Source organism: Astyanax mexicanus, chromosome 1 (assembly GCF_023375975.1).
Source record: "Astyanax mexicanus isolate ESR-SI-001 chromosome 1, AstMex3_surface, whole genome shotgun sequence".
NCBI lineage: Eukaryota > Metazoa > Chordata > Actinopteri > Characiformes > Acestrorhamphidae > Astyanax > Astyanax mexicanus.
The window spans coordinates 1,679,171-1,702,964 of NC_064408.1; the positions used below are offsets into that span (position 1 = coordinate 1,679,171).

A 23,794-nucleotide genomic window follows, 5' to 3' on the forward strand; every position below is an offset into this window, starting at 1 on the left:
CTTTATCTTTGACAGTGTTGTGTAAACTAAGATTTTTACAATTGATGTTTCATTTCATGATGTCTCTTAACTTTAAATTTTAAATTACAGCAACTTTTAGACTCTTTGGCCCATTTTTCTGCGCTAAAACTTCACTCTCTTTCCGCTTTTAGACTCTTTGGCCCGTTTTTTTGCACTAGAAATGCGCATTCTCCGCTTTTAGACTCTTTGACCCGTTTTTCTGCGCTAAAACCTCACCCTCTCTGCTTTTAGACTCTTTGGCACGTTTTTCTGCGCAACAACTGAACACTCTCTCCGCTTTTAGACTCTTTGGCCCGTTTTTCTGCGCTACAACTGAACACTCTCTCCGCTTTTAGACTCTTTGGCCCCTTTTTTTGCGCTAGAAATGCGCACTCTCTCCGCTTTTAGACTCTTTGGCCCGTTTTTCTGTGCTAAAACCTCACCCTCTCCGCTTGTAGACTCTTTGGCCCGTTTTTTTGTGCTAGAAATGCGCACTCTTTCCGCTTTTAGACTCTTTGGCCCGTTTTTCTGAGCTAGAAATGCGCACCCTCTCAGCTTTTAGACTCTTTGGCCCGTTTTCTGAGCTAGAAATGCGCACTCTCTCCACTTTTAGACTCTTTGGCCAGTTTTTCTGCGCTACAACTGAACACTCTCTCCGCTTTTAGGCTCTTTGGCCCGTTTCTGACACCTAGCGTTCAAACTTTGAATCTAATATTATAAAAACCTGCTTAACAGCGGGCCAACTTTCATTCTATTTCTAAAATACCTCGCGGGCCGCTCCAAAAAAGGAAACGGGCCGCAAATGGCCCGCGGGCCGTAGTTTGGACACCCCTGCTATATTAAGCTGCACAGTGCACGTTTAATGTCTCACCTATAGAGCACTAGAATAGGGCTCTAGATGTTTCTAGATCTATCTATCTAATTGTGAATTAGATAATGATGTGAAATTAATTGTATTAATAACTAACGCAGAAACACATTCAGAAGTGTTCCCTCGGTTTCTCTCGCTCCTGTACGAGGCGAGAGATAGCGATGGCGAGGAGGAGATAATAAAGTATCTTTAGAGCAGCGGTGATGAGGTGTTCCGTTCCTGTCAGAATAACAGATCTGTTTCTGTGCTGAATCTCTGCCGTCGTTATTTCAGCTCTGGCTGTGTTTAGCCTGCTGGGCTAATAGCACCAGCTGATTAGCCGCGCCCCTCCGTTAGCGCTTTCCGCTAACGAAACATCCTGTTCCTCAGATTCTACAGGGGAACATGCTCTAGATTCCTGCTGTGGAGGACATGCTCTCACAACATGCTACAATCAGCTTATCTCTGTTTATTTTCCTTCATTAGTTACTGATTGTCGTTAGCGTAGCGCTGTGAGCTCGTCGCTAAACTGGCCTTTGAAGTATTGCGTCATTTAGCTAATCACATCCTTTCATTATCTAATGATACAGTAAATATAGTATTTTTCTTTTTAAATCTTAATAATGTGTTGTTTTGTACTCTGTATGATCAAAAGTATCGGAACACCTGCACTTTATACATTATATTTTCCAAAATTAACGGTATTAATAGAGTTTATTCTGCTTTTGTTGGAATAACTGTCTCTACTGTCCATTAATGATTGCAGTCACTTGTAAAAATGCTGTGTCCAGAATCCAGTAGAAAGTGTTCTTTCTACAGTAGAGACAGTTACTCCAACAAAATCATAATAAACGTTTTTAATACTCTTTATTAAACAAAATACAGTGAACCCAATACTGTATGTTGTTACAAGTGGTTGCTATGGTGTTGCTGAGCAAAATTATGAGCTAGATTGTTCCTATGCAGGTGCATGGTGGTTGACATGGTGTTGTTAAGCACTTTCTGTTGTGTCTTAGGTGATTGCTATGCAGGTTCTAGGTGGTTAATATGGTGTTGCTAAGCAAAATTATGAGCTAGGTGGTTCCGGTGCAGGTGCTAGGTGGTTAATATGGTGTTTGCTGTACAGGTGATAGGAGGTTACACATGTTGTAAAGTAACATATAACATTACAAAGACTGTTATTAGTGTAAAAATCTCTTTTTTTCAAAAATGTTTCTAACTGTTGTCCGTCTCACTGCCTACCTGGTGTGAGACAGAGTGCTGTATGCCAATCAGAGGCGATATGTTTGCATGCATGAATATTCATGAGCAAGATTCTAAATCCTGACGTTTTTTCTGCCCACTCCTCCACCGTATTAAAGCAGTGTTATACCGGATCACCGGAGCACTTTTTTTATTCACAAAAAACAGCTCACATGGCTTTTATTCATACTAAAGACACAACTAGACATTTTTACACCTTTAATATGATTCAATTAACATTTGAGTAGGGACATTGCACCAATACTTCATGTTTTTTTTTTTTTCTATGCAAAATTAATAAAACTGATCGAATTGAATGTGTTTAGTTAGTTTACAAAGCTTAGTTCACAACGTGAATGTGAATGATGTTCGCTTGCTTTAAGAGAACTTAGAGAGCCATTGGTCACAAGGATCTTCTCATTATATCTCCCTAATATCTCACTCTTAAAGGGAGTGATGAGCAAGAGACACGTGGTGTTTGTTTGACGTCCAAAATTAACCACACCCATGATTAATTAAGAGAATTAGTACATGACTTTTGCTTTGCTTTTTGAGATGTGCAAGATGTGTACTTTTCCTGTCGTTACGATAACAAAGCAACCGCTTACCGGTTGCATACCAAAGCAACGTCTTAGCAACCATCTGGACTATCACAGAAATCGCTTGGTAACACCACAGCAACCACTTAGCAGCTGGCTGCATACCAAGGTAACTTGTCCTAAGCATTATTGATTGCACGTTTTGAGCTGAGTAAGGTGTACTTTTCCTATCATTACGATAGCAAAGACACACTGACATGAACAGCTCACCTATAGATTACTAAAATAGAGCTCTAGATGATATTTCCCATTTTAGTCTAAAATGCTATAATGAGTGCTTTCAGGAGGAACATCTGTGATGCAGTTGATCTCTAAACGAAACCATATACGTCTCCTGAGACATTGATGAGCAACAATTGAGCAAAAGAACAGCATTTTTTCCTCTGTAAGCTGGTGTTGAGGTGTAGACTCGGGTCCTGTAGCTCGGCTCCGGGGGGATGGAGGTCTTTAGGTGATTAATTCGAGATCTCCACCGCCTCATTCGGCTCGATGCTCCCGGTCGAGGCAGTTATTAGTGTCTGTCGGATTGGCCGAGGAGAAACACCATCAATATCCCGGGAGCTCCGGCCTGAAGAGCTCATTACGGCGCTACGCCGGCACCTCCAGCGCCAGGCCGGTCCGGACCCCCGCGCCCCCTCTAATGGCCGCTATAATTGAGTTCGGGCTCTGGGCTCTCGGGCCGGAGAGGCTCGTTTTGACTGGAGATCGAAACGTAACGAGGCTCCTGGACGTCGGCCATGCCACTTCCTCACCACAGCAACATCTGGAGCTCCAGCAGAGACGCCGCTGAGATTACTCCAGAGCGACGCATTCCAGCCATACCGGCCCGAGGGTATTTTGGGAAGTGGTTCGAGAGCAGCACCTCGAGAAGAGTACGAGAACATAGCGACTCAAATAGCACTGCTGGGGTCAAACGCTGGCTATTTCTGCTCCAGCTCAGACACATTTCACCCTTTCCATTATTCCCTTACCTACTGGAGCTGATTCTGACAGCAGCTTATCATCGTTTTTGACTCAAATATATCTCCTTATGTCTCATTATTGTCTGAAATTCTATTTTATAGCATATTTGTCTCATGAGCGCTTTTAGGAGGAACATCTGTGACTAAGTTGATCTCTAAACCATAGTACAAAACCATAGTAAGAATCCCAAACAGCCTGCTGAGACACCGATGAGCAACAATTGAGCCAAAGAAAAAAAGCCTTTTCTTGCCTAAGCTGGCACTGAGGTGAGAAGTATCTCATTATGTCTCATTTTTGTCTGAAATGCTATTTATAATATAGTAAAATGCTACCATAGTAAGAGTCCCAAATAGTCTCCTGAGACATCGATGAGAAACAATTGAGCAAAAGAAAAGCCTTTTCTTGCCACGTTTTTTAACTAAGGTATCTCATTATGTCTCATTTTTGTCTAAAATGCAATTTTATTGCATATTTCTTTCATGAGCACTTTTAGGAGGAACATCTGTGACTAAGTTGATCTCTAAACAAAACCATATAGTAAGAATCCCAAATTGTTTCGTGAGACATCGATGAGCAACAATTGAGCAAAAGAAAAACCTTTTCTTGCCTTAGCTGGCACTGTTGGCACGTATTTTGACTCAGAAGTATCTAATTTGTCTCATTAACTCTTTTAGGAGAAACACCTGTGACAACGTTGATCTCTAAACCATAGTACAAAACCATAGTAAGAATCCCAAACAGCCTCCTGAGACATCGATGAGCAACAATTGAGCTGAAGAAAACAAGCCTTTTCTTGCCTAAGCTAGCACTGAGGTGAGAAGTGTCTTATTATGTCTCAATTTTGTGTAAAATGCTATTTATAGTATAGTAAAAAGCTACCATAGAAAGACTCCCAAATAGTCTCCTGAGACATCGATCAGCAACAATTGAGCAAAAGAAAAGCCTTTTCTTGCCATGTGTTTTAACGAAGGTATCTCATTATGTCTCATTTTTGTCTAAATTTATATTTTAAAGCATATTTGTCTCGAGCACTTTTAGGAGGAACATCTGTGACTAACTTGATCTTTAAATGAAACCATATTAAAAATCCTAAATAGTCCCCTAAAACATCGATGAGCAACAACTGAGCAAAAGAAAAGCCTTTTCTTGCTTAAGCTGGCACTGCTGGCATGTTTTTTTTGACTCAGAAGTATCTCATTATGTCTCATTTTTGTATGACATTCTATTTTATAGCATATTTGTCTCATTAGCACATTTAGGAGGAACATCTGTGACTAAGTTGATCTTTAAACCATAGTACAAAACCATAGTAAGAATCCCAAACAGCCTCCTGAGACATCGATGAGCAACAATTGAGCCAAAGAAAAAAAAAATCTTCTTGCCTAAGCTGGCACTGAAGTGCTGGCTATTCTGCTTCAGCTTAGACATGTTTCTGACAGCAGCTTATCATCGTTTTTTTGGACTCAGATGTATCTCATTATGTCTCATTTTTGTCTAAAATTATATTTTATAGCATATTTGTCTCATGAGCGCTTTTAGGAGGAACATCTGTGACTAAGTTGATCTCTTAACGAAACCATATAGTAAGAATCCCAAATAGTTTTGTGAGACATCAATGAGGAACAATTGAGCAAAAGAAAACAATCCTTTTCTAGCTGGCATGCAAAGGATTGTGGTACTTGTAGTTAATTTAATTAACTATTTAAATTTAACCATTCGATTTAAAGCACTGTATTATTAAAGTAATATAAGTTTATAGAAGATTAAAAACAGGACATTTGTTCAACAGTACCATTTATTACATTTTTATTAAATGCAAAAATGAAAGAAAAGTCTGATATAAAGCTAAAACACAGGATTTCTCGTCTTCATCTCCTCCACTGAATCCAGCAACAGTGAAAATTAAAATAAAAAAACTGCAAAATTATCAAACAACATAAAATATATCCCTCAAATTCAGTGATACACAAAGTCTGAGTGTTATATAAACACATGTACAGGATGATCTGTGCTCTATCCTAATGCAACACCAGAAATATACAAAGTAGTAAATATATAATAATATATTTATATATATATATACGTCCTTAAAAACAAATTACTGCATCGTCCAATGAGAGTGGAGATCCGCGGGACACGCTGCTGAAATCGGGGGGTCAAAGGTCAAAGAAAGAGGGTGTGGCATGATCTCAAGTCTCTCAGAACGGCCTCAAGAGGCCCACACAGAGGATTGTGGGAGTCGTAGTCAATGTCACAGAGGATTGTTGTGGGAGTTGTAGTCCTTTTTTTACACAGAGGATTGTTGTGGGATTTGTAGTCCATTTTTACACAGAGGATTGGTATGGGAGTTATAGTCAATCTCACAAAGAGGATTGTTATGGTAGTTGTAGTCATTTTCTTGCAAATGATTGTTGTGAGAGTTGTAGTCCATTTCACGCAGAGGATTGTCGTGAGAGTTGTAGTCCATTTGACACAAAAGATTGTAGGAGCTGTAAATTATAGGAGATTGTGGAAGGTGTAGTCCATTTTATACAGCATAATGTGGAAGTTTTGTTGTGGGAGTTGTAGTCCATTTCACACAGAGGATTGTTGTGGGAGTTGTAAGTCTTACAAGCAACCTTAAATAGGATCGTGGGAGGTGTAGTCCATTATATACAGCATAATGTGGAAGTTGTAGTCAATCTCACTCAAAGAATTGTGGTAGTTGTAGTTTGTTTAGTACAGATGATTATAGACCTTGTAGTCCATATATACAAATGATTATGGGAGTTGTAGTCAATCTCACACAGAGGACTGTGGGAGTTGTAGTTCATATACACAAATGATTATAGTAATTGTAGTTAACTTCACTCAGAGGATTATGGGAGTTGTAGTCCATTTCACACAGCTGCTCCTCGTACTTCATCTCTCCTACAGCTCACAGTGGAAGCCAGAGGGCTTCAATATCGGCCTATATTTAACACAGCAGTGTGTGTGTGTGTGTGTGTGTGTATGTATGATTGTGAGTTTGTGCAAATCTTTTTGTCACCCCAAAATTTTCAAATAACCAAAAGAACTATTTATAGGACTGTCATAATAATGTTTTTATGTATATATTGCATGATCTATTAGAAATAATTGTAATAAACCATATTATTTAAATTTTAAGACCATTCCATTCCACTGACATAATGTTAATAATATTTACAATAATAATGCCGTTATAAATGACTTTAAAAGAGCAATGCACTTTTAAAAATTCAGAAATTTATAATAAAAAACATGTATGTGCCAAATTTAACTTCCCTAATATTACCATGAGTAAAATGAATAAAAAATTAAAGTTAAAATAAGTAGAAAATTACTTAATTGTGTGTTGAATTAGATATGTTTATTTCTGTAGAGAATATGACTATATACTTATTTAAATTAATTGGAGTATAACCAACATGTGACTTTTAAATATGATCGTGAATATCAATTTACTGTAAAAAATATTATTACTTTAATCATTTTTTTGGTAAATTTATTTTATTACCTATTATGTTTTGTATGTTCATTAATATAATCAAGCCTGTATGTCGATTTCTTTAAAAAAAAAATTAAGTACTTATATGCATTTACGTTTGATATATTTTCAATAGTTTAACAATTAAATATTTTTTCATTTGTATGATTTTTTTTAAATAAGTAAAGTGCATTGCTCTTCTAAAAATAATGTAAAATACTGTAACAACTTTATATGCTATCATGTTTTAATTATTATTATATCTGTAGATTGGAATTGTCTTAAAATTACAATAATATACATTTAAATTTCAATTATTTCTGGGTCAATATATCATCCAAAAATGTATAATCATCAAGGCCTATATGTTTCAGATAAATTTTAAATTTTTATTATAATTGTGTTATAATAGTGAGAACTGTACAGCTATTCAGTCTATTGATAGACAATATATGGATAATTTTATCTGCTTTAAATAGCATTAATTAAGCCAAAAAATCCATATTATACTGTAATTATGTTTTTCCCAAGCTTTCTTACGCTATAACACAGTGGTTCTGTAACCCAGACCTCCTAGAATTGGGTTTAGTGTATATATTAGAGTATATATTACATATGGTTCTGATCTGTGTATTTTAATACTAAGATTTAATCAATTACAGTGACTGTAGAAAAAGCACAGCTAGTACAGCATATATCAGGTCTAGCGCCTCTGCTGGCTGGTTGCAGTATGACGTGTAGCTCCGCCCATTTCCTTATATTTTAACGACAAAACAGCCTCGATCCATCTCCAGTATCCGGACAATTCCAAATATTTTTATTTTTATTTTATTTCCCCTTTAGAAATCAGTTCATAACCTTATTCTGATATATCGTAAGAAGATAGCTAACTAGCTACACTTTCTCGTTGAGTTTCGTTTTGGTAAGTCTGATTGATGTTAGCATAAATGTCTAAAAGGATCTAATGTGATATAATAGGCTGTTAGTGAGCCAGCTAAGCTAACATTAGCGCAGTTAGACATGCTAGTTTAGTTCATTCTGGTTCTGGTACTTGAGGTTGTACTGTAAACTCAGTGAAGGCAGTCTGAGACAAAAGCTTGTTTTGGGAAAAGGAGGCGGAGCTACTGAGCTAATGAGTATTGGTGAGTTTTCTACAGTCATTGCACTGCGCTTCTTTGACAAAAACAGTTCTTTATTTCGCATAAAGTTAGCATGTACCATGCTAAGCTAATAAGAATGCTAACATGCTAGCATGCTAACTCGATGACAGCAAATATTGTTTAACTATTACGAGATGCTGGGAACTTTCAAGTCCTGGTTTAGCAACAGAGTAAATGGAAAAATAAAATTTAAACCAGTTTAACGTTTTAACAGAACCACGCTAATGTCATTTTATACCTTTTATATATTTAGAAATTTGTCCAAATAGTTCAGATAATTGAAATGAGCTGTATTAAACTAAATTTACTGCATTCAGAACCTCGCTAATAATTGTTAGCGTTTAGCTTTATACTATATACACACTGTATAACAGTCTCAGGCCTTATATATATTAAATATATACGATACGTAAAGTTTAATCTTAATCTGGGCGATATATTTTGGTAAATTCGTTAAAAAGAACGTAAACTGTTCCCTATTAGAATACAGTATAGATGTACAGTATGTAGCTGTGTGGTGTACGGTTGTACGTGATGGTGAACGATGTGTGATGTTTAAGGTCCGATCTTTAACCCCGCCCATCTGTGCGTTCACATTGGTTTGTCACTTTAGGGGGCGTGGCCGAGGATTCAGTACATGCCGTCCTCGTACATGTCCGTCCTGAGACACAGCAGGATCCCCCCGCCCAGCATGAAGATGGTAGCGCCCCAGCCCAGACCGTAGCCCCAGTTAAACTCGTGGTAGGTCTGGAGCATTTTCCCGTCGATGAATTTGATTGGGTAGAGAACCAGAGCACAGGCCTGCAGAACCACTGTGGAGAGAGAGAGAGATTAATAATTAGAATAGCACTGCTGTGGTAAATTGATGCTTAAAATAACTCTGCTGAGGTAAATGTATGATTAGAATAGCAATTCTGAAGTAAATGAATAATTAAATTAGCACTGCTGAGGTAAATGTACATGTATGATTAGAATAGCTCTGCTTCTGCCTGAGAACCACAGCACAGCTGACTGTGTGTGTTGGAGTGTACGTGTTATTATGTGTATGTGTATTAGTGTGTGTGTGTTTGTTAGTGTGTGTGTGTGTGTGTTAATATGTGTGTGTTATGGGAGAGCATTACAGCCACTGTAATGGTTAAAATGGTTAAAACTGGTTAAAATAGCAGTGCTGAGGTAAAATTATAATAAGAATAGCACTGCTAAAGTAAAGTCATGATTAAAACAGCTCTGGCAATGTAAATGTATGATTGGAATAACACTGCTGAGATAAGTCATGATAAGATTAGCAATGCTAAGGTAAAGTCGTAATTAGTTTAGAACTTCTGAAGTAAAGTCATGATTAAAATAGCTCTGATGAGGTAAAGTCATGTCTAGACTACCAATTCTGAAGTAAATGTATGATTAGAATAGCACTGCTGAGGTAAATTCATGATTATAATAGTTCTGTTGAGGTAAATGTATGATTAGAATAGCACTGCTCAGATAAATTCATGCTTATAGTAGCACTTCTGTATTAAAGTCATGATTAAAATAGCTCTGCTGAGGTAAATTCATGATTTTAGTAGCACTGCTGAGGTAAATTAATGTCTAGACTACCAATTCTGAGGTAAATGTATGATTAGAATAGCACTGCTGAGGTAAATTCATGATAACAATAGTTCTGCTGAGGTAAACGTATGATTAGAATAGCACTGCCCAGATAAATTCATGCTTATAGTAGCTCTGCTGAGATAAATTCATGATTTTAGTAGCATTGCCAAGGTTAATTCATAATTATAATAGCAATGCTGAGGTAAATGTATGATTAGAATAGCAATTCTGAGGTAAATGTATGATTAAAATACCAGTGCTGAGGTAAATTCATGATTATAGTAATACTGCCAAGGTTAATTCATGATTATAATAGCACTGCTGAGGTAAATCCATGGTTAGAATAGCAATTCTGAGATAAATTCATGATTAGAATACCTCACCTGAGGTAAATTCATGATTAAAATAGCAGTGCTGAGATAAATATATGAATAGAGTAGCACTGATGAGGTAAAGACTAGGGGTGGGAATCGATTACTATCTCACGATTCGATTCGATTCCGATTTTGGGGGCCACGATTCGATTCAAAATCGATTTTTGATTCAAAACGATTTGAATTATAAATATTTCTGCTTCTGGCTTATGAATCGTATTGAAAAAAAACCCTCCATAATATACACTGGTCCTGGAGCAAGTAATGTGTTACAAAAACAATAAAATGTGCAGGAATGTGGGTCCTCAGTGACAGAGAAATCACTGGGATATCACAATGACGTTAATGAACAATAAATACATAAATAAATAACACTGCTTTATTACCAGGCTACTAGCGGTGGTGTGTAGGTGACGCTGCTGGGCAGATGTGATGATAGCAGTGGAGCGCTAAAGTTCAGGAGCAGCTGCTGATTAACTAGTTAATTTAAGGTGGTTGTATTTCTTCAGAAAGGGGGCAGGAGGTGGAGAAATTAATTCATATGGTCCATTCCTTAATTCCTCTGTGATGAGGAGCTGAAATTAGCTCTGATTAGCTTATTGTATTTTTCCGTTCCGCCTTAAATGCTGCAGCCCGCTGCCACCTGTAGCGTTATTTAAGGTGGAACTGGAAAGTTAGCTAGTTAGCTAGCTAACAGTTACTGAAACTAACTACTAGCGATCTTTTTTATGCTTGTTATGAAGCATTCTGCCATAAAACATTGAAACTACACGTTAATCTAAGGTAATATAGTGCTTGTTCTGCCATCTTACCGGTGATTCTCAAACACCTACGCTCTGTGTGTGTCTGGAAGATCTCCAAAGGGACAAGCGCTATCCCCAGGGTTGCCAGGTCCAACAAAAATACCCAGCCCAAAATCAGTCTAAAACCCGCCCCTCAGAATCGATTTTGGGACATTTTAAATCGATTCTGAATCGTAGTAAATGAGAATCAAGATTCTTATGTGAATCGATTTTTTGGCACACCTCTAGTAAAGACATTATTAAAATAGCCCTGCTGAGGCAAATTCATGATTAAAATAGCTCTGATGAAGTAAATTCATGATTAGAATAGCAATTTGGAGCTGAATTCATGATTAGAATAGCAATTCTAAGGTAAATAAATGATTAGAATAGCAATTTTAAGGTAAATGTATGAGTAAAATAGCACTTTTCAGGTACATTGTTGTCTAAAATGACTAAAAGATGACTGCTGAAGAAAATGTTTGACTAAAATAACACTGCTGAGGTAAATGTGTTACTAGTGTAAAGCTTTCCCAGTAGAGTATCAACAGTTCCTGCAGTAAAGGAGGGTTAACTCCAGGTTATTTCCCTTGTTGTGGGAATAAACTCTGGTGTTTTAAGTGTTTGGACATGTGGAGAAAGTCTTTAAAGCTGGAGTTCTGGAGGGAAATTGGCTGAAGGGAGGAAAATGAGTTGGATCCAGTACAGAAGGTTCTGTCAGATGATCCGGCAGAACCGGGCTGCAGGCTAACGGAGCGATTTATCTTCATCACGCCGGTTTAAAGGGTTCAGAAGTGATAAACTGGAATATGGGTTTTATGCAGATCCAGCGTTTTCCGTTTATAACAGAGTGAAAGATCTGAAAAGCCCCGACGAATCGCTCGCCAGCCAACTCTCTGGAGTTACGGACCGCTGAGATTCTGATTAGCCACTGAAAGCTGGACACACACCACGCTAATAGCGCAGCGCTAATGCTAATGAATACACTAGCGTCCTGAAAGGCTCAGTGTGAGTATATGTGGCTAGAGGAGAACTCTTAAAAAACGATTTTTTACCGTATTGAAGAGGAGGAATACATAGATAGCACTTACTGTAAACGTTATGGACGATTTTACAGTCATCTACTACTGTGTTGTAATTAGTCAAAATTAAAAATAGCACTTCTGAGGTAAATTTATGATTAAAATAGCTCTTCTGGGGTAACTGTATGATTATAATAACTGCTGAGGTAAATGTATGATTAGAACAGCACTACTGAGGTAAATTTATGGTTAAAATAGCTCTGCTGAGGTAAAGGTGTAATTAGAATAGCACTACTGAGGTAAATTTATGGTTAAAATAGCTCTGCTGAGGTAAAGGTGTAATTAGAATAGCACTGCTGAGGTAAATTTATGATTGCAAAAGCGCCGCCAAGATAAATGTGTGATTAGTATAGCAATGCTTAGGTAAGTGTATGATTAGATTAGCACTGCTAAAGTAAATGTATGATTAGAAGAGAGAGAGAAAGAGAGGTAGAGAAAAAAGGGAACTTTAGAGAGAGAGAGAGAGAGAGAGGTAGAGAGAGCGAGAAAGAGATAGAGAGGTAGAGAGAGATAAGAAAAGAGATAGAAAGAGAGGTACAGAAAGAAAGGTAGAGAGAGAGAGTGAGGTAGAGAGAGGTAGAGAAATAGAGAGGGGAGAGAGACAGAAAGAAAATGGGAGAGCGATAGACAGGAAGATAAATGTAGAAAGAGAGAAAGAGAGACGTACAGATAGGGAGGTAGAAAAAGAGAAAGGTACAGAGAGAGGTATAGAGAGAAAGAAAGAAAGAAAGTTGTAGAAAATGTAACTACCTCCACCATGTTTGGAAGCTGTACTTTATCCTGACTAGCTCTTACTGTGGGATAGAGAGGTAGAGAGATAGATAGAAAGATAGATAGAGATAGAGAGAGAAAGAGGATAGAGAGAGAGCGTAAAAGAGAAAGAGAGAGAGTTAGAGAGAGATAGAGAAAAAGAGGTAGAGAGAAAGAGGTTGTGAGGTAGAGAGAGATAAGAAAAGAGATAGAAAGAGAGGTACAGATAGAAAGGTAGAAAGAGAGTGAGGTAGAGAGAGGTAGAGAAATATAGAGAGAGAGGAGAGAGAAAGAGAGAGAGAGAGGGAGGGAGGATATTACAGTGTTTTAGACATGTGAGCCCGAACAATGCCTGGAATGCGGCGTGTGGTGGTGTTATTGTTTTGGACGGCATTCTTCTATATTAGCTATGTTTCCCTACACACACACACACACTACACACACACACACACACACACACACACACACACACACACACACACACACACACACATTCTTTAACATCCCCCCGTATTGTGTTGGACGTGGATGTGAATCATGCCAGTCACACCAGGTCACTGTAATAATAAACTTCAGAACAACTGGGAACGACATGTAAAACCAACATTTTTACTGGTTAAACTGGTTCTAGAAGAACATTCTTCTGGTCATCTTCTCGTCTTCCAATAGCACTTCCAAAATTCACTTTTATTATCCATTCTTTGAATCTCCTCTAGGTGGCGTAATAGAGCATTGTATTTAAGCATACCAACAACTTATAATGAGAGCTAACCAGGATAAAGTACAGGATAAAGTACAGGATAAAGTACAGCTTGCAGTTTTATGTTTTTTGGATACAATCCGGGTTAGCACCCGAACATCCCTTTCAGACAGCTTCCTCTTACAGCGTCCACAGTTAATCCTGTTGGATGTGGTTGGTGCTTCTTGGTGGTATGCTGACATTACCCTGGATACCGTGGCTCTTGATGCATCACAAAGACTTGCTGTCTTGGTCACAGATGCTCCAGCAAGACGTGCACCAACAATTTGTCCTCTTTTGAACTCTGGTATGTCTCCCATAATGTTGTGTGCATTGTAATATTTAGAGCAGAACTGTGCTCTTACCCTGCTAATTGAACCTTCACACTCTGCTCTTACTGGTGCAATGTGCAATTAATGAAGATTGAACACCAGGCTGCTCCAATTTAGCCATGAAACCTAAAATCCCACACTAAAATGATGACAGGTGTTTCAGTTTCATTCTCCAACCCCTGTAGTTTCACCATCTACTATCTCACAGTGAGAGCTAGCCAGGATAAAGTACAGCTTCTAAACATGGTGGAGGTAGTTACATCATTAGGAATGAATTAACTGTAAACTGAAATTAATTCAGTGTTAAATTATTTTAGTGACTATAAACCAGTATGTTGTATGACCTTGTTTAACCTTTAACAGTCCACACACACACACACACACACACACTCACACTCACACACACACACTGTCCAAGACTACTGCAATACACTTTCCAAGTTGACTCACAGACAGCTGCAAGTATCATTACTTAGACACACATTACAGCTGGATACACACACAGTGTGTGTGTGTGTGTGTGTGTGTGTGTGTGTGAGTGAGTGTGTGAGAGTGTATATTAAGTGTGTGTGTGTGTGTGTGTGTTGGACAGTTAGTTTGGGATAATGTCCGTGGTTAAAGGGGAAATGTGTGTGAAAGTGAGTCATTCACTATTCACTGTGTGTATAGTGTGTGAGTGTGTGTGTGTATAGTGTGTGTGTATAGTGTGTGAGTATAGTGTGTGAGTGTGTGTGTATAGTGTGTGTGTATAGTGTGTGAGTGTGTGTGTATAGTGTGTGTATAGTGTGTGTGTATAGTGTGTGAGTATAGTGTGTGAGTGTGTGTGAGTCATTCAGTAAGAAAGTAGCAGTTTTTCCAAGGCCATAATGATTTTCCTTTGTCTAGTGTGTGTGACTGGTGTATATGTGTGTGAATGGTGTATATGTGTGTGAATGGTGTGTGTGCGGTGTGTGTGTGTCACAGTATAATAAAATACTGACTTTAGGGACATTTGAGGAAAAAACTAAACTATTAAAACAAACACAATGTGCATTTAAAAGGAATGACGTAACGGCAGAACATCATTTTTGGTTGTAGTTGTAATTCGTCCCCGGACCTGTGGGGGCAGCACTGCTTATTTATCACAGATTACAAGCAATAAAAAAAATGGAAGCCATGTGGCAACAATGGAGGTTCAGAGGAAGTTGTAGCTTCATTCATCTGAATAATAAACCTTTTTTAAAGGACCTTAAAAGTTAAAAACTCAATGTCAACTCAAGTGTTTAAGTTTTATTTGTGTTAGAAAATTATTGGTATTTATTTGTATTATTTAAGTTTTGTTCTGTTTTATAATTTTTTTTCAGAAAGTATTTGTATTTCTATTTTTGTTCTCTGATTGCTCTCTGTCAATTAACTCTTAAGGACTTCTATGGACGAACCTTGCAACTATTGGTGTGTTTTAAAAATCGATTCTTTAATTTAAATCGATCTTCATTTGAATGATCCAATATCCATTCATATAAACCCGAATCGATCTTTAGAATCAGCCCATTTTCCCCGTATATGAGTACAGTTTTACCGTCTAGAGTTTTATCTCAGGAGCACCGTCCTCTGGCTGGGGTTTCTGTAAGAATGTAAGTAATTTTCTTCTGTACTTTCACTCACTGCTGCCTGTGTTCATCAAACTACTACATTTAACACTGTTTTAAGTTGTTTTCCAGTGTTGTTTTTCGCCTGTACTCAATATAAAACATATCGGACTGATGTTTTGTATTAATTTTGAGACTGCTGCAGCAAAATGAATTAAAGTTTTAATCAAACATTCAGTAGAAATCCAGAGTGTGATTTTCTATAAATAAAAAAAATGCAACAAAATAAACAAAATAAAAATAATGTTATTTAACAAAAGAATCTACCACTAAAGAACAGAATACTGCATGTATATCTAAACTGAAAACATACCGTGTAAATTATAGAGAATACTCTATTTTCATCAAATTAAAATTTGCCTGCTTATTTTCAATCAGCATCTGTAGCTGAACTTTTAAAACTTAATTCTGAACTAAAACTATTTTTAAAAAACTATTTTAAAAGTGAAATGTACCTTTTAAAACTGTAACTAAAAGTGAAATTGTTTTTTTTATTCTGAAATAAAACTGACTTTTTAAAAATTCTAATTCTACCCCATATTATCTCAAATTAAAAGGCTGATTTCTGAACTGAACCAGATTTTTTTAATTAAAAAAAAAAATAGAATTCTGAACAGATTTTTATTTATTTCTTTATTTATTTTTATTTTGTCAATTTGGTTCTTCTGGTCCAGATGAAAGCACAGAGTGATACACTGTTGTATTTGAGCTCTGGTTCACTTTGTGTTCACACTGACAAATTAAAAACTAAATCAATGAAAGTTAAAGTATTTTTGATTAAATATCACAGTTCTGTTTGATGGCTGACTGTAGTGATGGAGGATGAGCTCCGGCTCGTGGCTGTGGTATCTTATCTTGTCTGTCTGTAATATTATAAAGCGATCTGCAGAGCCCACGCGTTACCATGGTTACCCCAGATACCTAGCAAGGTAACATCCTTGGCAACGAGCGACATCACTCTTTTATAAAAGAGAACAGCGGTCTGAACACACACTTTACACACACTCCCAAAAATACAATACTGTCTTTATCTGTACTGACTGAGACAGAATGTGTGACATCACATATCTCCAGTACAAACAAAATAAAGTGGGGAGGACTTGATGATGAGTTAGAGAAGAGTTACGGAAGAGTTGATGATGAGTCGAGAAGAGTTGGGAATGCGTTGAGGAAGAGTTAGGGAGTTGGGGATGAGTTGTGGACAAACTGAGGATTTAGGGATGAGTTGGGGATGGGTTGGGATAAGTTGGATAGTTGGATAAATTGGGAATGAGTTGTGGATCAGTTGGGGAATAGTTGGGAATAAGTTGGAGAGTTGGGTATAAGTTGGGGATGAGTTTGACAGTTGGGGAAGAGTTGATGATGAGGTGGGGATGAATTGGGGAGATGGGGATAGGTTGAGGAAAAGTTGTTGAACAGTAAAGGATGATTTGGGGAAGAGGTGGAGATGGGTTGAAAAGTTGAGGATGAGTTAGGAAAGAGTTGGGGTGCATTGGGGAAGAGTGGGGGATGCGTTGGGGAAGAGTGGGGGATGCGTTAGGGAAGAGTGGGGGATGCATTGGGGAAGAGTCGGGGATGAATTGGGGAAGAGTCGGGGATAAGTTGGGGATGAGTTGGGTAAGAGTTGGGGATGCGTTGGGGAAAGAGTTGGGGATGTGTTGGGGAAGAGTTGGGGAAGAGTTGGGGATGCGTTGGGGAAGAGTTGGGGATGCGTTGGGAAGAGTTGGGGATGCGTTGGGGAAGAGTTGGGGATGCGTTGGGGAAGAGTTGGGGATGAGTTGGGGAAGAGTTGGGATGCGTTGGGGAAGAGTTGGGGATGAGTTGGGGATGCATTGGGGAAGAGTTGAGGATGCGTTGGGGAAGAGTTGGGGATGCGTTGGGAAGAGTTGGGGATGCGTTGGGGAAGAGTTGGGGATGAGTTGGGGAAGAGTTGGGATGCGTTGGGGAAGAGTTGGGGATGCGTTGGGGAAGAGTTGGGGATGCGTTGGGTAAGAGTTGGGGATGCGTTGGGAAGAGTTGGGGATGCGTTGGGGAAGAGTTGGGGATGCGTTGGGGAAGAGTTGGGGATGAGTTGGGGAAGAGTTGAGGATGCGTTGGGAAGAGTTGGGGATGCGTTGGGGAAGAGTTGGGGATGAGTTGGGGAAGAGTTGGGATGCGTTGGGGAAGAGTTGGGGAAGAGTTGGGGATACGTTGGGGAAGAGTTGGGGATGCGTTGGGGAAGAGTTGGGGATGCGTTGGGAAGAGTTGGGGATGCGTTGGGGATGCGTTGGGGAAGAGTTGGGGATGCGTTGGGGAAGAGTTGGGGAAGAGTTGGGATGCGTTGGGGAAGAGTTGGGGATGAGTTGGGGATGCATTGGGGAAAGAGTTGGGGATGAGTTGGGGAAGAGTTGGGGATGCGTTGGGGAAGAGTTGGGGATGCGTTGGGGAAGAGTTGGGGATGCGTTGGGGAAGAGTTGGGGATGCGTTGAGGAAGAGTTGGGGATGCGTTGGGGATGCATTGGGGAAAGAGTTGGGGATGAGTTGGGGAAGAGTTGGGGATGCGTTGGGGAAGAGTTGGGGATGCGTTGAGGAAGAGTTGGGGATGCGTTGGGGATGCATTGGGGAAAGAGTTGGGGATGAGTTGGGGAAGAGTTGGGATGCGTTGGGGAAGAGTTGGGGATGAGTTGGGGAAGAGTTGGGATGCGTTGGGGAAGAGTTGGGGATGAGTTGGGGATGCATTGGGGAAGAGTTGAGGATGCGTTGGGGAAGAGTTGGGGATGAGTTGGGGAAGAGTTGGGGATGCGTTGGTGTTGAGTTGGGGATGTGGGTAATGTTATCTAACATTCTGACCTCATTAATCTGAGCTCTTGTGGCTGAGTACAATCAAATACTCACAGCAAATTGATTTTAGAATCTAGTATAAAGTTTTATATGTACAGTAGAGACAGTTAATCAGAATAAACTCTATTTAATACCCTTAATTTCAGAAAAAAACAAAGTGTCCCAATACGTGTGTGTGTGTGTATATATATGTATATATATATATATATAGCACACTGAGCTGGACAGACCTACCCTTTATCACCTCACACACACACTTAAAAACTACACGCACACACGCACACACACACACACACACACAGAGAAAGTTCTATAATGACTCTGATCAGTAGCTCTATAAGGGGACCTTTATCCACTGGAGGCTCCAAAGCAATTACAGGAGGAAGGAAAACACACACACTCACACACACTCAAAACTTAACCACACACACACACACACACACTCGAAAACTACACACACACTACACACGCTCACACACACTGGGGTTCACGTGTTACGTAACATAAGATTTTAGAGTAGCTGAGCTCATTTAGACTCCAGTTTCAGGGTGTTGGTGAAAGACACACCCACCCAGACACTCTCGCGCACACACACACACACACTCTCACTCTCTCTCTCACACACACTGCGTCTGTGTGTGTGTATGTGTGCTGGTGCGAGTGTAGCAGCAGTGTGTGCTGTAATGTGGATGGTATGCGCTACAGTGGTTAACGTCCAGCGCCAGCAGTGGGAACAGAGCTGCAGCTGTGTGTATAAGTGTGTGTATATAAGTGTGTGTGTGTGTGTGTGTGTGTATAAGTGTGTGTGTGTGTGTGTGTGTGTGTATGTGTGTGAGCCCTAATCCTGACACAGGAACATTCCCATGCTGCTCCGCCTCCCGCTGAGGAACACGGCTCTCGCTCGGCTCCGTAATGAGGGTTTAATATTCCTGCAGAGCTTCCAGACTCAAGAGCTGAACACTTGCAAAAGTATCCAAACCCCTTGAACCCTTTGAAATTCGTCACATTTTGTCACATTACAACCACAAACTTAAATGTACTTTACAGAGATTTTAAGTGATAAACCAACACAAAGTACATAAAGTATTGCATAAGTGTGAAGTTGAACGAAATTAAATCTAGATTTAAACAATAAACAAAAACAGACATTCAGAGCTGAACTTGCTGGTGTGTTTTGGGTCGTTGTCCTGCTGCAGAACCCAAGTTCATTTCAGCTTGAGGTCAGGAACAGATGTTCGGACATCATTCTCCTTCAGGATTTTTTGGTAGACGGCAGAATTTATAGTTCCATTTATTTATCACAGCAAGTCTTCCAGACCCTTCCAGACCATCACACCATCACACTACCACCACCATGTTTTACTGTTGGTATAATCTTCTTTTTCTGGAATGCGGTGTTTGTCTGAGGGACACACACCTTCCAAAGAGTTCAACTTTTGTCTCAATGGTCCACAGAATGTTTTCCTAAAAGTCTTGGGGATCATCAAGATGTGTTCTGATAAAATTGAGACGAGCTTTAATGTTGTTTTTGCTCAGCAGTGGTTTTCATCTAGGAACTCTGCCATGTCGGCCATTTTTACCCAGTCTCTTTCTGATGGTGGAGGCATGAACACTGACTTTAACTGAGGCGAGTAAGGCCTGCAGGTCTTTGGAAGTTGTTGTGGGTCTTTTGTGACCTCTTGGATGAGCGTCGCTGCACTCTTGCGGTAATTTTGGGCGGCCGGTCACTCCTGGGAAGGTTTACCACTGTTCCATATCTTCGCCATTTGTGTTCAATGGCTCTCACTGTGGTTTGCTGGATTCCCAAAGCTTTGGAAATGGCTTTATAACCCTTTCCAGACTGATAGATCTCAATTACCTTCTTTTTCAAGTTTTCCTGAATTTCACTGGTGGTTACTTTAAAGTTTTACTTGTGTTCTTATATAATTACTGGGTGGTTGCTATGGTGTTGCTGGATGTAGTGGGCGGAGCTTCACAAAATAAGAGTAGAAGAACATAAGAGTGTGAGTGAGTTTGTGAATAGTGATGAAAAGGGTGTAGATAGTGGAGAAAGAACAGGGTGTTTCTGGGATTTTTGCTAAAAAGAAAATACATTCCTCCACTCCAGTACACCAGTGTGTGTGTATTAGTGTGTTAGCGTGTGTGTTTGTGTGTGTGTGTAGATAAAAGATCCGGACGGCGTATGTAATGAAGTGTGATGTGATTAAAGGTCATGTGACGGTTAAATAAACAGTGCTAACCGCTAAAATAACAGCGCTGATTAGCGATTAGCTCTGTTTATATACAGGCTTTCCCACACCGAGCGTCTGGAGCTCTTACTGTTCCTCTACTTACACTATTTAAACGTTAAGCGTAATCTCGGAAATGTGTGTATTTCACAACCATTTCACTATTACTGTACCGTAACCATGGAGATCAGTGTACGATAAATATAGAGACAATGAAATGTAGTGGATGAATGCCCTCAGATCATTCTGGTAGGATAAAGGTTCTGATACCTATCAGAAATAACTGTGATAAACAATAAAAATGTCCTTTTAAGAGTTTTTCAGCTGATATAGAATAATATAACAGTATTACAAGGCAATTACTAGGATAACTATTCTTATTTTGACAATATATAGCTCTGGAAAAAAATAAGAGAGCGTTTAAAAATGAAGAGTTTCTTTAATTTTACCAAATTAAAAACCTCTGGAATATAATCAAGAGGAAGATGGATGATCACAAGCCATCAAACCACCAAACTGAACTGCTTGAATTTTTGCACCAGGAGTAAAGCAGCATAAAGTTATCCAAAAGCAGTGTGTAAGACTGGTGGAGGAGAACATGATGCCAAGATGCATGAAAAAACTGTGATTAAAATCCAGGATTATTCCACCAAATATTGATTATTTCTGAACTCTTAAAACTTTATGAATATGAATTTGTTTTCTTTGCATTATTTGAGGTCTGAAAGTTCTGCATCTTTTTTGTTATTTCAGACATTTCTCATTTTCTGCAAATAAATGCTCTAAATGAGAATATTTTTATTTGGAATTTGGGAGAAATGTTGTCTGTAGTTTATAGAATAAAACAACAATGTTCATTTTACTCAAACATAAACCTATAAATAGAGAAATCAGAGAAACTGATTCAGAAACTGAAGTGCTCTCTTCATTTTTATTACTTGTAATAATTCAACTGACGAGTGTGAACGAATAGGTAGGATAGTAGAATAGACTGCAGAATTAATTGTGTTCATTCATAAATATTATAGAGATGTCATGATAAAATCCTTGTGAACAGTTTATAGCGTTTTTCTTAATAATGCACAAAAAGTGAGATTGTTTTTTGGCTTGTTACTGGCTACTGCACTTGCGCAGATCTCCAATATGAGAGGATGGATTTCCACTAGAACACCAACCTCCCTCCACTCTCGGCACAAGCAGCAATCTGATTGGCTCTTTTTGTTGAGGGGCGGGACTTAATCTTTGAAAAGATGCCCTGATTTGTGTTGGGAGAACTTCCATTCATACATTGATGAGCATAATTTAGAACATGAAACCGTATAATCATCGAAACGTTTGCCTGTTACGAAAATACGCACATTTTTTTCAGGTCTCCCATTGCATTAGAATTGGGCAATAATTTGATATCAATATTTATTGCGATGGAAATTACTTTAGTAAAAGTGATACATTGATATTTAAACACATTTTTGTGTGTTACCTGCGGTGAAGAGGAACACGGCGATGGTGCGGTAGTGTTTCCGGTGTGTTCCTCTACACAGAGAGATCACCGCCACCAGGAACGCCACCAACGTCACCGACGCCCCCGCCAACAACAGCACCAGCGTTGCTATCTGCCAATCTGAGAGAGAGAAAGAGACAGAGAGAGAGAGACAGAGACAGAGAGACAGAGAGAGACAAAGAGAGACATTATAATTCATTTTCACACACCTCTAAAGCCTTAATATAAATTTAAACACCAATAATTCAGGTTATACTCCATCAGGATTAATCTGTTCAACTGCAACTGAAAAGCTCTGCTTATTACCTGTTATTTTAACCAGCAAATCAATAAAACCAGAGTAAAACCCCCACTTATTACACACACATGAACACACAGCAGCACAAACCCAACTTTTACATCAACAATAAACAGAATAGTAAATAAAATAACATTGCTGTTCCCGTAAATGAGCTGCTGGAGCTCCTTCACAGCGTCAACCAGCAGCTCAGTTTCCTCTGCTGAGAAGAGTTTGTTGGACACGTCCAGGTAGCTGCACCGTTACAATAGCAATCCACCAAAGTCAGAGCTCACCTGATCTACTCTAGAGACGCTCTGATTGGTTTATTTCACGTTACGCCCAAAATTAACCACACACATCATTAATTAAGAGAATTAGTTCATGACTTTTGCACATTTGGAGATGCATAAGGTGTACTTTTCCCGTCGTTACGATAGCAAAGACACACCAACACGCTCTAAATCAAGCTGCTCGATGCACAACTTGCCTATAGAGGAACCTGACACCTTTTTTCTCCTCTAGAATGAAAGTTATATAGCCCACGTTTTTTTTTTATATTAGCTTAAAAACATCAATGCTAATTGGTGGGCTGTAAGATTTTATTGCTTTTCCACTACATTAGCCTTTAAGCTTCAATGATACTTAGTGATGTTTAAGCTCTGATTCCTTGTTAGTTAATGGACACAGCATCAGATTTTATTAATAAAAAGCTGTATTAGCCTTGTAGCTCCAGTATTAACTGATGTTGCATCTGTTGTTTTATTAATAAAAAGCTATATTAGTCTTATATCTCCAGTGCTAACTGAAGTGGCATGTGTTTCTCCTAATAAAAAGCTATATTAGCTTTGTATCTTCAGTATTAACTGATGTAGCATCGGATTTCTACATCAGCATCAGTTTTTATTAATAAAGCTATATTAGCCTTGTATCTCCAGTGCTAACTGATTTAGCATTGGTTTTTATTAATAAAAAGCTTTATTATCCTTGTATCTCCGGTATTAACTGATGTAGCATCAGTTATTATTATAAAAAGCTATATTAGCCTTGTATCTCCAGTGCTAACTGATTTAGCATTGTTTTTTATTAATAAAAATCTATATTAGCCTTGTATCTCCAGTATTAACTGATGTAGCATCAGTTTTTATTAATAAAAAGCTAAATTAGCCTTGTACCTTCAGTATTAACTGATGTAGCATCAGTTATTATTAATAAAAAGCTATATTAGCCTTTTATCTCCAGTATTAACTTGTGTAGCATCAGTTTTTATTAATAAAAATCTACATTAATCTTATATCTTCAATGCTAATTGACGTTTCTATTAATAAAAAAGCTATATTAGCCTTGTATTTCCAGAGCTAACTGATGTAGCATCATTTTCTGTTAATAA

General features: G+C 38.7%; 1 protein-coding gene across 1 annotated transcript in view; it reads right to left on the minus strand.

Annotated features, from left to right (window-relative positions):
- Positions 1–5,443: 5,443 nt before the first annotated feature.
- LOC103035402 (transmembrane protein 47) overlaps positions 5,444–23,794 on the minus strand; it is a 34,230-nt gene continuing 15,879 nt past the window's right edge. Inside the window, exons 2-3 of the mRNA XM_022686644.2 lie at positions 22,107–22,247; positions 5,444–9,113 (exon numbers count right to left, since the gene is read on the minus strand). Coding sequence (XP_022542365.2) covers positions 8,932–9,113; positions 22,107–22,247 — 323 coding nt within the window. The 3' untranslated portion in view covers positions 5,444–8,931. The remainder of the gene's footprint in view (positions 9,114–22,106; positions 22,248–23,794) is intronic.